The sequence below is a fragment of the Cynocephalus volans genome, chromosome 1, assembly GCF_027409185.1.
Source record: "Cynocephalus volans isolate mCynVol1 chromosome 1, mCynVol1.pri, whole genome shotgun sequence".
Lineage (NCBI taxonomy): Eukaryota > Metazoa > Chordata > Mammalia > Dermoptera > Cynocephalidae > Cynocephalus > Cynocephalus volans.
In genome coordinates this window covers 118,889,174-118,904,520 of record NC_084460.1, presented here as the reverse complement: position 1 = coordinate 118,904,520, position 15,347 = coordinate 118,889,174, and the positions used below count along the sequence as shown (strand labels likewise).

Genomic DNA, 15,347 nt, shown 5'->3' with positions numbered 1-15,347 from the left:
AAAAATGGCTGAAAATTACCCAAATTTAATGAAAACTATAAACCCACAGGTTCAAGAAATTTAACAAAATCCAATCACAGGAAACATGAAAATGACACAAAGGCATATAATAAATTGTTTAAAACCAGTGATAAAAAGAACATCTTAAAAGCTACCAGAAAAAAAGACACATTACATGTAGAGAACGAAGATAAGAATGACAACAAACTTTATGCAAGTAACAGTGCAAGCCAGAGACAAGGAATAGCATCTTTAAAAGTACTGAAAGAAAAAAAAACTGTCAACCTAGAATTCTATACTAGTGAAAATATATTTCAAATATGAAGGAGAAACAAAGACATTTAGATGTATAAAAACTGAAAGAATTTATCACCAGCAGACCTGTACTACAAAAAGTGTTAAGCCAAGTCCTTCAGGTAGAAGGTGTCAGATGGAAATGTGGATCTACGCAAAAGAAAGAACAACACTGGAAATGGTAGATGTTTTTTCTTATCTAAATCTCTGTGAAAGATAATTGAGTTTTTAAGGAATGAAGTAATGTTATAACATGGATGAATCTCAAAAACATTAAAGTATGCCATTAAAGAATGCCATTCACAAAAGATCATATATTACTCCATTTATATAAACAGAATAGGCAAGTCTGTGGAGTCAGAAAGTAGATTACTAGTTGCCTAAGTATTAGGATAGGGCAGGGGGTGGAATGGGGAGTGATTACTAATGGGTACAAGGTTTCTTTGGGGGATGATGAAAATGTCCTAAAGCTAGATTGTGGTGATGGGTTGTAAAACTAAATATACTAAAACCCATTGAGTTGTACAATTAAACAGGTGAACTTTATGATATATAGAGTTATAGCTTAAAAAACAACAAAGATAACAGGGAATAATAAAATACTTAGTTAATACAAAAGAAGGCAGAATACGTTTATAAAGCAGACCTAACTATATGCTGCCTACAAGAAATGCACTTTAAAACATAAAGCTACAAAATAGGTTAAAATAAAAGGGTAAAGAAAGGTATGTTAACAGTGAAAAGAAATGTTGACTGGTTATATAAATATCAGAAAAACTAGATTTTAGAGCTAAGAAATATTATCAGGGTTAAGTTACTTTTTAATGACAGAGTCAATTTATTAAGATGATAAAACAACTAAGCATTTATGTACCTAATAGAGCTTCAAAATACATGAAACAAGAACTTACCGTATTTCAAGGAGAAATAGAGAAATCCAGTTATAATTGGAGACTTCAATACATTTCTCTTAATAACTCATAGAAAAAGTAGACAGGAAATTGGTTAGGATATAGAAGATTTAAACATAACTGTTATCAGTCAACTTGACCTAATGGACATTTATAGAATACTCCACCCAACAACAGCAGAATACACATTCTTTTAAAGTGCACATGGGACATTTACCAGGATAGATCATATTCTAAGGCTATGAGAAAAGGACAATAAATGTAGAAGGATTTAAATCATATAAAGTGTATTCTGTGACCACAATGTAATTAAACTAGAAATCAATAACAGGAAGATCTCTGGAAGTATTTGGAAAGTAAATAAAAACCACTTCTAAATAAACAAAGAAATCAAAAGGATATTTAGAAAGTATATTAAACTGAATGAAGATGATAATTCAAAAATCAGTATTTTGGGGATACTGCTACAGCAGTAATTAGATTAAACCTTATCGTATTAAACACCCATATTAGAAAAGAAAGATTTAAGGGCCGAGCCCGTGGCACACTCGGGAGAGTGCGGCGCTGGGAGCATGGCGACGCTCCCACCACAGGTTCGGATCCTATATAGGAATGGCCGGTGCGCTCACTGGCTGAGTGCCGGTCACGAAAAAGACAAAAAAAAAAAAAAAGAAAAGAAAGATTTAAAATCAATGACTTCAACTAAGCTATCTTAATAAACTAGAAAGGAAGAGCAGATGAAATCTAAAGTGCTGTGGACTGACTGAATTGAGTCCCCCAAAGCTCATGTAATAGAAGCTTAATTCCCACTGTGACAGCATTGAGAAAGTTGGAAATCCTATTATGGTAACTGAAAGGTGGGGCCTTGAAGAGTTGATTAAATTGTAGGACCATGCTGTAGTGAATGGATTAATAATGGTGGAATCACCCAGTTCCAAATCTTTTATTATAAGCAACAGAAACACTACTACACACAGTAAGTAGAAGAAAGGAAATAATAAAAATCAAAGGAGAAATCAATAAAATAGGGATGGAAAGCAGTAGAGAAAATCAGTGAAATCAAAACCTGATTCGTTGAGTATATCAATAAAATGGATAAACCACTAGCCAGACTGATGAGGAAAGAGAGAGGACACACATTGCCAATATTGAGAATAAGAGAGGTGGCATCCTTACAGACTTTACAGGTATTAAAAAGGTAAGGGAATATTATGAACAAATATATACCAATAAATTCGACAAGTTAGATAAAATGAAGATTTTTCTTAAAAGACACAGATTTCCAAAGCTCAAGAAGAAATAGATAACCCAAAAACCCTTTATCTCTTAGAAAAATTTAATCCGTTGCTAAAAACCTTCCCACAAAGAAAATGTCAGACCTAAATGGCTTACATTGATGAATTCTGCCAAATATTTAAGAAGTATTACCAGTTCTACACAAACTTCCAGAAAATCGGAATAGGAGGTAATGCTTTTGCAACTTGTTTTATGAGACCAACATTACCTGGATACCCAAACCAAAGAAAAGAAAGCTATACATCAATATTTATCGTGAACATAGATGGAAAATCTTAGCAAGATTTTAGCAATTGGAATCTAACAATGTACAAAAGGGTCATATGAGGGTACTTAAGAAAGTTCATGGAAAATGGGCTGGCCTCTGGCTCACTCGGGAGAGTGTGGTGCTGATAACACCAAGGCCACGGGTTCGGATCCCATATAGGGATGGCCAGTTAGCTCACTGGGTGAGCGTGGTGCTGACAACACCAAGCCAAGGGTTAAGATCCCCTTACCGGTCATCTTTTTAAAAAAAAGAAAAAAAGAAAGTTCATGGAAAAATAGAATTGAAAGAATCTTTCCATGAACTTTCTGAAGTACCCTTGTAGATCATGACCAAGTAGATTTCATTTCAGGAATGCAAGGTTAGTTTAACATTTGAAAATCAATGAATGTAATTCACTATATTCATTATAAACCAAAAGGGTAAGCCATGTGTTCATCTCAATAAATTTAGAAAAAGCATTTGACAAAATCTAATATCCATTTCTGATATTCTGAAGCAAACTTGGAATAGAAGCAAATGTCCTTAACCTGGTAATGGACATGTTTGTGTTTGGAAAACTTACCATTGGCATTAAACTTAATGGTTAAAAAAAAAAAAATTTTTTTTTTCCTCCTTGGATCAAGAAAAATATAATGATTTCTCTTATCACCTTTATTTAACAATGTACTATGCAGTAAGTAGCCAGTCCAGTAAGGCAAGAAAAAGAAATAAAAGCAATCCTGATTGGAAAGGAGGAACTAAACCTGTCTTTATTTACCAATACCATGATTATATTTTTATAGAAAATCCTGTGATATCTGCAAAATTACTACTGGAAGTAAGTATAATAAGGTTTTGGGATGTAAGATCAGCATTCAGTAAGCAACTGCGTTTCTATATGAAATCAAAATTTTAAACTTGTGCCACTTGTAGTAGCATAAAAAATTATGAAATACTGAGGCAGAAGTCTTACAAAAGCAGTGACAAATCTGTACTGTCTACACTGATAATTACTGCTGTGGTTTGAATGTGTCCCCTAAAGTTCAGGTGTTGGAAACTTAATCCCCAGTGCAACAGTGTTGAGAGATGAGATATTTAAGCAGTGATTAGGCTGTGAGGGCTCTGTTCTCATGAATGGATTAATGTCATTATAGCAAGAGTGGACTAGTTACAAAAGCAAGTTCTGTCCTCTTTTAGTTTCACTTACGTGTGCTTTCTCACCACATGATGCCTTTTGCCATGTTGTGACCCAGCAAGAAGGCCCTCACCAGTTGCGGCCCCTCTGTCTTGGACTTCCCAGCCTCCAGAACCACAAGCCAAATTAACTTCTGTTGTTTATAAATTACCCAGTCTGTGGTATTATAAATGGACTAAGCTACAAAACAGTGCTGAGAGAAATTAGAGAAGACCTAAATAAATGGAGAGATTCGCTGTTTTCATGGATCAAAAGACCCAGGGTTGTTTTTAAAAAAAAAAAAAAATCAATAATTCTCCCTAAATTGATCTATAGACTCAATACAATCCCAATCAAAATCCCAACAAGCTTTTTTGTCAGAATTAACAAACTCATTCTAAAATTAATTTGAAAGGCAGAGCACCTGGAATAGCCAAACAGCTTTAAAAAAAGAAAATAAGTTCCAGTGCTTATTATAAAACAGGAATCATCAGGGCAGCCAGATGTTGGTGTAAAGATAGACAAATCATTGGAACAGAGCAGGGTATACAGAAATAGACCGCACATATACAAGTATGGGCAATTGATTTTCAACGGTGGTTCAAAATGAAAATCAAAATGGCATTGACCTTCTAAATAGCAGCACTGGAAATTCTAACACTGGGGAGAAAACACATTTTCAACCTAAATATATATGTTGTTAGTCAAGAACAATCAATTAAAACAAAATGGTAAACCAAGAGGAAGAAAACATAGGATCCAGAAAATAAATTGTAGCACAGGGTAAAAGTAAAGGAGTATCTTAGGACAGTAGCTAGGAAGGAAGCCTAGGCATAAGCTACTACACATTAGAGCAGGAGGATCTGAGAGAGAGGTGGCCAGGGGGCAAAAAGGAACTGTTGTGTTTGAATTTACAGAGAATAGGATTGATCGTGTGTGGCAGAAATGTTGTAAAATAATTTACAGTGGGACCATGAAAAACCTGGGTAGTTTTTAAATGTGGCAGTTAGTAATTCCAATAAAAAGGAAGTACTCAGCCTGCACAAAAAGGGAGAGGTGGCCGAAAAGAGAGGTGGCATTTGTAAATGACTTGTCTTCACAGTATATATTATCTACATAGTGATAGTAAATTTTACTTCCTGGATGCATATAGCTGGATAAAAACTTAGTTTGATATATTTTCTTTTCCAAATTGCTCAGCATCTGAAGTGTAGCCTTTTATTTATGAGAGAACCAGAGCTCTAAGGGGATGTCTCATCTGCCTTGTACCCTTTTATTCAGGCCTGGTGCTGGTGATTCATGTTGTTCTTTATAAGGACACTGGTCATCCCCACCCCTGCTTTACGTCAGGATAAGTTATTTTGCTTCACTTACCAGTTTCCTATCAGCCAGTGTTTTTAGGAGAAAGCTCTTTTCTAGAATAACTCTGTTCCTAATCTGTTTTAAGGAAAACATAAACATGATTATAAGTGCTTTTATTAACCTTGTTTAAGTTGGCTGATTTTTTTTTTTTTTTTTTAATGCCCTCTAGGAAGTAAAAAGAAAGAAAAGGAACGGCCAGAAATTTCTCCTCCATCTGATTTTGAGCACACCATCCATGTTGGCTTTGATGCTGTCACTGGAGAATTCACTGTAAGTTTACCTAGTTGGGGCTCATTTATAACATTATAGCAGCACTCAAACCTTTTCCTTCAGTATTAAGTTTATTTATTTATTTATTTATTTTTATTTATTTATTTTTTTAAAAGATGACCGGTAAGGGGATCTTAACCCTTGACTTGGTGTTGTCAGCACCACACTCAGCCAGTGAGCTAACCGGCCATCCCTATATGGGATCCGAACCCGGGGCCTTGGTGTTATCAGCACCACACTCTCCCGAGTGAGCCACGGGCCGGCCCCCAGTATTAAGTTTAGAAGTTAGCTTTTCTATCCATCTGTTAACTATGAATTCTTACTGCTTTTTACTTTTTATAAAAGTGTTAGTGGTTGCATATATCTTTTTCCTAGGGAACTGAGTCTATTAATTATAATTATGTGAAGTAGATTTAGAAAAACAGATATTTAGAAAACTAGACTTTTTAGAATTTAGTCAAAACTACAATTATGCAGATTGATTTATGTATTTTGTCATTTATCTCTGGAAATTGATTTTATGAGAGCAGTTCAAACCACAACTAATTTCTGAATTATCTTTTTGTTAGGGCATGCCAGAACAGTGGGCTCGATTATTACAGACCTCCAATATCACCAAACTAGAGCAAAAGAAGAATCCTCAGGCTGTGCTGGATGTCTTAAAGTTCTACGACTCCAACACAGTGAAGCAGAAGTATCTGAGCTTTACTCCTCCTGGTAAGACATGAGACAGTGGTAAAAGGCTGAATCAGATGGAGAGTTGTGAAGCACTTCTAGATAAAAAGATTACTTCTGGAAAAATAAAAACATAAACTATGGTTCTTGTCTACTTTTTCCCCTGCATAGATTCTGCCTTTTGTAAACTGATTGGGGCAGCTTGTAAGCATAATTTTGCCAGAAATGGAGTTGATGGATGTTTTGGCTTTTTTTTTTTTTTTTTTTTTTATTCCTCACTGCTTTTGAATGACTTCTAGCAATAGAAGGAAAATATGCTGATTTATAAACATGTTCGTACTAGAAATATATTTATTGTTAGTGGGATGGGAGGAAGGTTGTTTTACTGTAAATGAGCAGACTTTGAAGAAAAAATGTTTAACTTTACTCAAAAATTGAAACTCATCAAAAACATAAATATATGAAATAAGTATTAGAATGAAAAGGATTTGTACATCAGAATTGGAATATCATTGGGTAAGAATTGGAGTAGAGTGGATTTTTTAAAGTAATTTATTTGTTCACATCAGGATCAGAATAAAGTTCATACATTATGGTTGATAGATCTCTTGAATCTCTTTTGATATTTAGGCTTCCCCTCCTTCACACTGGTTCTTACCCTGTCTTTTCCTTGCAATTTATTTGTTAAAGAAATAAGACCATTTGTCCTATTTCCCTCATTGTGGTTTTTGCTAATTACAGATGCAGGATGTCATTTAATATATTTTTCTGTCCCTGAAGTCATACATGTAGTTTTTTAAAAGCAGTATGATTGAGCTAAAACCATACATGTGTTTTTAATTAATCGTTCTTAATTGTTTGCATCCTCACACACATAAGGGCTATATGCTCAAAGAAATAAAGACATTTCTGCAAGTGATCTTGATCTTTTTATTCTAGTACATCCTTAGGAAAAGGTCAGACTTGTCCCTAGTACTTTTGTGTCGACTAGTAAATCTATGTAAACTAGTATTTAATGTTTGACCAAAAAATGGTAGATTCTTTTCATCCTATATACATATTAAAGTCTTGCCAAGAATTTTACATTGCACAGTTGCTATTGTTTGAATGGCTGCTTTAAGTTCCTCAGTAGGCAATTTTGGGGAGAAAATTTGTTTTAATGAATACAGATTGACAGGTATAATATCAAATAAATTTTAGTGACTTTATTGAAGGATGATTTATTTACATGTGATAAAAGTTCATTAAGTATATAATTCAGTGATTTGGGGTAAACTTACAGAGTTCCATTAAGTTTTATGATTCATTAGCGTGGTCTTACATAAATTCTTGTTTGAATTCTAGTATTGTCATTTTTAAGAGTTCATTCAACTTGAGATGAAATCAGTTTAACAGCATTTCACTTGCTGTGCTTTAATTTTTTCCCCTTTTATTGTATAAAAGTTTTCTTTAATTTTTAACCTAACATTATTTTCTGCTTTATATTCAGAGAAAGATGGCTTCCCTTCTGGAACACCAGCAGTAAGTTAATAATGTTATTTCTTGTAGCACTTGCTCTGTTTATATTACCCAAAACAAGTCTCAGTTTTTATTTTGCCTTCTAGGATAAATTATAGCCATCAGAGATAAATAACTATTTAATATATGTTTTTAGCTAGTAACTTGATTAGTTGAAGAAGCCATATTAATAGAATTTCCTTGATATGATACTTAAAGTAACCAAAATTTATAAGGACCTTCAGAGCAGTTTAGCTACTTTTGGTAATGTTTATATGCAAACGTGAATACAAAGAACTTGCTAGCATATTCTCCCAACCTCCCCCAAAAATCTCTTTTCTGGTACCATTCTACTGGATTTAGACTATAACATACTAAACAATTGAAACTTGTCAGTCTTCAGAGTGGTCTGAAACTTTGTTATCATGTAAACATGTTATCTCCTGGAAACAGTCACTGTTTTATTTTCAGTTCCTGAATTGGGAGGAAAGAGTCTCCTGGAGTTGTATGAGGTCTAAGTAAAATAACATGTAAAATGCATACCTAGCACATAAGTGGAATATTTATTACTCCATATAAAGGTTAATTCCTTCCCCTTTTGCTTCATTAGCCACCACTTTTTCTGGTGAATGTGACTGTTTTAAATGTCTCAAAATGACTATGATATATACAAAACCCAGAGGATCTTTGCTTTTGGTTTTTAGGACATTATACACGTGTGCTTACTTAGAGGGTATATATAGTTCTTTCTTAAGAATATTTGTTATTCATCATATACATATATTTCATGAACTTACTTTTCCATAACTCCTAAGAATCACCTTTACATTTAAATTATTGTAGAACTAGTGAGATTTAATTATTTTGAAATGAGCTATTAAAGAAAAATCTTGTTCAGAACAAGTGAGTCACATTTTAACCTATTCTATATGATTTATCTTCCTTAATTTGCTCATATGATAAATGCAGCTGAATACCAAGGGATCAGAAACATCAGCAGTAGTAACAGAGGAAGATGACGATGATGAAGAAACTGCTCCTCCTGTCATTGCCCCACGGCCAGATCATACAAAATCAGTGAGTGTTTGATTAGTGAACTGGGCTGTGTGTATCTATGCATGTATGTTTTTAAAAACAGCAATCTGTATTTGACTTCCAGTAATTAACTTGAAAAAGTCCTCAATTTTAAAGTTTTTAGTATGGGTAAATTAAAATCTCATGGTTTCTTTAAAAGTTAAAATATTTAACTCACTGTTTTTTTTCTTTCTGTATTACATCTTCTTTTCCAGAAATTTAATCTATTTCTCTGGCTTTCTCTGTTTATCTTAATATAGATAACTATTATATAAAAAACAGATCTTTCCTCTTACCTGGAATATGTATTTTATCTTCCATTTTATATTTCCCTCAAAGCCTTGATGTCATTCAAGAGGCAGTTGAAAATGTAATTTTTAACCGGGTAAAGGAGAATTTTAACAGTAATGACCTTAGATGGAGCCAGAAAGAGGAACTGCTCCAAGTGCCATCCTTCTTCCTGTGCTAATACGAGTAGATTATGGAGAAGGTGCTGCACAGTGGAATGTGATGTGGTGGTAGCACAGTGAGCAGGCAAAACTCTGGGTACTGCCATTGGATCCTGATCTAATGATAGAGGGCTCTATATTTTTAATCCCTTAGAACTGGTTGTTTGAAATCAAATGGTTTTTACACAAACATATTTTTGTGTAAAAAATTTTTGTGGGAAGTAGTAATAATTGTTCCAAAATCGAGGTTCCTATTCTTTTGCATTTTATTTATCTCTTGTAGTAAAAACATGATTTTAAACTGTGCTGCTTTTTCTACATTGTTAACCATAATTTTAGACCTGGCTACTTCAATTTTATTCATGGACCTGCTCTTTTGCTAGACAAATTCTTAAAATATACACATGCTATGACAAAGAAAAATGTTCCACTTTTTTTTTTTAGTTCCATGTCTTTTATAGACTGAAAGTATTATTCTCATTCTTTAGAACAATGAAAGAGACAGCTTAGTTTTGTTTAAAAATTAACTGAATACAGCTGGCCAGTTAGCTCACTTGATGAGAGTGTGGTACTTGTAACATCAAGGTCAAGGGTTTGGATCCCCTTACCGGCCAGCTACAAATAAAAAAAAAAAAGAAAATCTGAATATTGTGCCAGTAAGAATCTGAAAATAACTTTTCTTCAAATCTTAGTAATGGACTGTGTCTCCACAGATTTATACACGATCTGTAATTGACCCTATTCCTGCACCAGTTGGTGATTCTAATGTTGATGGTGGTGTCAAGTCCTCAGACAAACAGAAAAAGAAGACCAAAATGACAGATGAAGAGATTATGGAGAAATTAAGTATGTACCTAAATTTTACATTATTCTTAATTTATAACAGCTCAGAACATTTGGCCCAAGTGGATTTTAATTTATACTTTATACTTTTTGACTTAAGGCATAAAGAATAAATTGTTTTCTTACAGAAACAATGGCTTCAATTAAAATCTAGTGAAGCCAAAATAATACTCTTTTTTACTTGTTTATTAGTACATTTGAAAGGTATTATTTGTTGACTAGTGAGCAGTGTCTCTGCAATATTCGGTACCTTTGAGAGCAGTATTTATTCCCCAAGAGAGACATAGTTGGAAACCTTATTAAAGGAAGTCTGTATATATTTATGCATACCTATAGCTTCTCAGTATGAACCTACAAAAACGTCCCTAAATAACTAAACAAAATGACCTTTCTCTGTAGATGTGTGTGGGCATAAAATCTATTCCAGGGAAAAATATATTTTTCTTTACCTCCTTTTAATCTAGCAACTACCATTAGCCTGTATTGCGCACTGGAAATAATGTAAACAGTACCAATGAGAGGGTTGCAATAATTTCTGATGACAAGTCTTCAGCAACTATAGTTATAAAGAGCACTGACCTAGAGGGAGCAAGGAAAAAAATACTTTATAGATGGATTGTTTTAAACATTTATATGCTCTACATTTATTTGCTGTTGATATCTTACTGCTTTCAAGTATAAACCTACTTTTACTCTGGTATTCTACGAGCATATACAGGCCTGTATATGTGGGTTTAGTTCCAGATCAATGGAACAAAGCGAATATTGCAGTAAAGCAAGTCACACAAATTTTTTGGTTTTCCAGTGCGTATAAGAGTTGTGTTTATGCTATACTGTAGCCTGTTAGGTATGGAATAGCATTATGTCTACCAAAAAAAAATGTACATGCCTAAATTTAAAAATACTTTATTGCTAAAACATGTTAATGATCATCTGACCCTTCAGCAAGTTGACCTCTTTGCTGGTGGAAGGTCTTTCCTCAGTGTTGAAGGCTGCGAACTGATCAGGGTGGTGGTTGCTAAAGGTTGGGTGGCTGTGGCAATTTCTTAAAATAGGACAACAATGAAGCTTACCACATCCATTGACTTTTCCTTTCATGAAAGATTACTCTGTAGCATGTGATGCTGTTTGATAGCATTTTACCCATAGTAGAAGTTCCTTCAAATTTGGAATCAGTCCTCTCAAACCCTGCCACTGCTTTATCAACTAAGTTTATGTAATATTCTAAATCATTTGTTGTGATTTCAACAATATTCACATCATCTTCACCATGAGTAGATTCTATCTCAAGGAAGCACTTTCTTTGTTTATCCATAAGAAGCATCACGTTATTTGTCAGAAGATTGTAGATATACAGTCACATCTTAAGGCTCCACTTCTAATTCTAGTTCTTTTGCTATCTCCACCATATCTGCAGTGACTTTCTCCATTGAAGTTTTGAGTCAAAGTAATTCATGAGGGTTGGAATCAACTTCTTCCAAACTGCTGATAATGTTGGTATTTTGACCTCCTCCCATGAACTACGAATGTTTTTAATGGCATCTAGATGGTGAATCCTTTCTAGAAGGTTTTCAGTTTATTTTGCTTAGGTCCATCAGAGGAATCAGTATTTGTGGGCAGCTCTAGCCTTACAAAATGTATTTCTTAAATGATAAGACTTGAAAGTCAAAATTACTCCTTGATCCATGGGCTACAGAATTGGTGTTGTGTTAGCAGGTATGAAAACATCAGTCTTGTACATCTCCATTAGAGTTCTTGGGCAACCGGGTGCCTTGTCAGTGAGCAGTAATATTTTGAAGAAATCTTTTTTTCTGAGCAGTAGATCTGAACAGTGGGCTTAAAATATTCGGTCAACCGTGCTATAAACAGATGTGCTGTCATCTAGGCTTTGTTGTTCCATTTATAGAGCACAGGCAAAGTAGATTTAGTATAATTCTTAAGGGTTGTAGGATTTTCAGAAGGGTTAATGAATACTGGCTTCAACTTGGAGTCACCAGCTGCATTAGCCCCTAACAGAGTCAGCTTGTGCTTTGATGCTTTGAAGCCAGGCATTAACTTCTCTCTAGCTATGAAAGACCTAGATGGCATCATCTTCCAATAGAAGGCTGTTTTGTCCATATTGAAAGTCTGTTTAGTGCAGCCACCTTCATCAGTTACCTTTGCTAGATCTTCTGGGTAACTTGCTACAGTTTCGATATCAGCACTGGCTTCTTCACCTTGCACTTTTATGTTAGGAGCCAGCTTCTTTCTTTAAACATCATGAATCAACCTCTGCTAGCTTCCTACTTTTCTTCTGCAGCTTCTTGCCTCTCTCATCCTTCATAGAATCAAAGAGAGTTAGGACCTTGCCCTGTTTTTCTTTTGTTTGTTTGTTTGTTTGTTTGGGCAGTGAGGGGGTTGGGGGGGTTGCTCTGGATTAGGTTTTAGCTTAAGGGAATGACACACCTGGTTTGATCTTCTGTCCAGACCACTAAAACTTGCTCCCTATTAGCAAGAAAGCTGTTTCACTTTCCTATTTGTGTGTTCACTGGAGTAACGCTTTTAATTTCTTTAAAGAACTTTTTTTTTTTTTTTTTTTTGCATTTGTTTGGCGCAGGAGGCCTAGCTTTCAGCATATCTCCAACATCGGCATGCCTTCCTCACTAAGCTGAATCATTTGTAGCTTGTGATTTAAAGTGAGAGATGTGTGACTCTTCCTTTCATTTGAGCACTTTAGACGCCATTGTAGGGTAATTAACTGGCCTAATTTCAATTTTGTTGTGCCTCAGGAAATAGGGAGGCCCAGAAAAGATGGAGATAGGGGAAAAGTCAATCAGTGGAGCAGTCAGAACACACACATTTATCAGTTAAGTTTGCTGTCTTATATGAGCATGATTTGTGGTGCCCCAAAACAATTACAATAGTAACATAAAAGATCACAGATCACCACAACAGATATAGTAATAATGAAAAAGTTTGAAATATTGCAAGAATTACCAACATGTGATGCAGAGACACAAAGTGAGTGTGTGCTGTTGGAAAAATGGCACCAATAGACCTGCTAGAAGCAGGGTTGCCACATACTTAAAATTTGTAAAAAAAAAAAAAAAAAAAAAAAAAAAAAATGCAGTATCTGCAAAGCACAGTGAAGTGTGAAGCATAATGAAACAAGTTATACCTGAATAGTGTTCCTTCTTTTAGGGGAGCTGTTACTTTAAAAAAATAAATAAGCTAGAACAGTAATTGTCACAGTTCAGTGGTGGCCTTTAGCTATCACATCCCCTATCTTTTTGATATCTTTTTGCCCATAGCATCTTATTGTTGATCCTGTTTCTGTGCTTCGTGGCTTGAGCCTAAATGGCTGACTTGGGGTTGGGCACCTATATAAAATTATTTATGTGAGTTTCCTTGGTATTGTCCCTGTCTTCTGTACCTTGAGTGAGTGAAAATTTTATGTGGTTTTCTCATGTTTTGACTTACCAGTAATAATAAAAGTTATGGTTTTATGTCCAACTTCCTAATTTTAAAACCTCTTTCTTAGTCATGACTTTGAACTTTCCTAATATAGATATATGATTAGTTCATATTAGAGTAATCTTTATAGTAATAAGTGGTTTCCTAAATATATTGAAAGACAGAAGATATATTAAAAGAGTTAGAAAAGCTATTTACAGTTATTCATTTGGATATCATTTACTTATTATTTCTGATAGTAAATAGTTTCATAACTTATCACTAGTTTAATACATTTCAGTGGAGTAGAAAAGTACAGTGACCAATTTGTTTGTTTCCCCAGGAATTACCTGATTTTAAAGCTGAACATCCCTCATCTGGAGAGCCCCATTAGTCTCAGGCAAACTAGTACAATTGGTCATTCCACAGTGTGAATTCTTGAGAAAGTGATTAGTTAGGAAGTTTAACCTAATGGAAATAATGTGTCTTCTTGCTTCTGATCCTTAAGGTTTTTTAGTGTTTTGCGTTTAAAACATATGTTATTTTATGTTATGTTTGAAAACCACGGTTCTAAAATCAATGGAGTATATTAAAAGGAATTTTGATATCGAAAGTAATTTGCACTTAAAATGCTTGACTGAACCTCCAACTTTTTGTTGTTTTTGCTTAAAATAGGAACTATTGTGAGCATAGGTGACCCTAAGAAAAAATATACAAGATATGAAAAAATTGGACAAGGGTAAGTGTTTCTGATGATATTACCATGATATCCAGTACTTCCTAGGTATATAGCATGATATCTCTTTAGTGTGCGAACATTGAGCACTTACGGTATATATTCTATGAATGATACCCTTAGGGATTTGTGTAAATAAATAATGCAGTTATTTCTAGATGCTGTTAAAACACTGTACTAAATAGCAATGACTTTTCATCGTTGTTTCTTCTTAAATGTTATTTTCCTTAGTTGGTAAGATATTAGTCAGATGGAAAGTTGCCCATAAATTTAATAGACAGCAGAAATATTTACTGCAGAATTATAGGTAATAAAAACATGCATTTAAATCATTTCACAGAGTAAGTTGCTGATCTTCTGATTTTGTCCAGTAAACTACACTAACTAAACTCTTTTTCTGTTGCTTGGGAGTAATTGAGCATCTTGAATTTTTAATGTTACTGATCTCTAGAAAGTGATCTGTGAATTTAGAAAGAGAACTTATGCCTTTTTTGAAACCTCCTTATGAATTTCTCTTTAACAGCTAAATTGAATTGCAGCACTGGTTTTAATAACAAAAAATTGAAAAACATCTTAATATTTTTGAGCATATAAATGGATAAATTGTATATTGAATAATAATAATAATGAATGAATGAATGAGATTAATGCCTGTCCATATGGATGACCATCACAAATCCAATGTTGAATAAAAAAGCAAGTTGCAGAAAAATACATAAAATGAAACTATATAAGGTTTAAAAATTAGTCTTAAGTCTATTCTATAGAGATACATACATATGTCCTTTGTAATTAAAAGTGTGGATAAATTGCATGGAAATGATGCACATTAAATACAGGATAAACTTTGGGAGGAGGGAGGGTGCACAGGAACCTTAAGCAGAGGAGTGTATCCATGAGTGTAGTTTATATTCCCCCCCTTAATATGTATATCTTTTTTCTCCTGTATTTTTGTAGGTCTGAAATATTCCAAACATAAGTTTGGCCACAAGGATTACATCTTTTTTTCCCCCCCTTCCTTTCATTTTCCCAACCTTTAAAAATGTTAATTCTTAAATGTTCTTTAATCCTTTTTCAATTGTTCGAG

At 34.1% G+C, this 15,347-nt stretch overlaps 1 protein-coding gene across 2 annotated transcripts in view; it reads left to right on the top strand.

The window, feature by feature from the left end:
• The window catches only part of PAK2 (p21 (RAC1) activated kinase 2), an 80,554-nt gene that overhangs the window by 47,111 nt on the left and 18,096 nt on the right, over nt 1-15,347 (top strand). For both annotated transcript variants that reach the window (XM_063094588.1, XM_063094578.1), the window contains 6 exons: nt 5,454-5,554; nt 6,124-6,271; nt 7,719-7,750; nt 8,696-8,803; nt 9,963-10,095; nt 14,200-14,263. In XM_063094588.1, coding sequence (XP_062950658.1) covers nt 6,127-6,271; nt 7,719-7,750; nt 8,696-8,803; nt 9,963-10,095; nt 14,200-14,263 — 482 coding nt within the window. In that variant the 5' untranslated portion in view covers nt 5,454-5,554; nt 6,124-6,126. The remainder of the gene's footprint in view (nt 1-5,453; nt 5,555-6,123; nt 6,272-7,718; nt 7,751-8,695; nt 8,804-9,962; nt 10,096-14,199; nt 14,264-15,347) is intronic.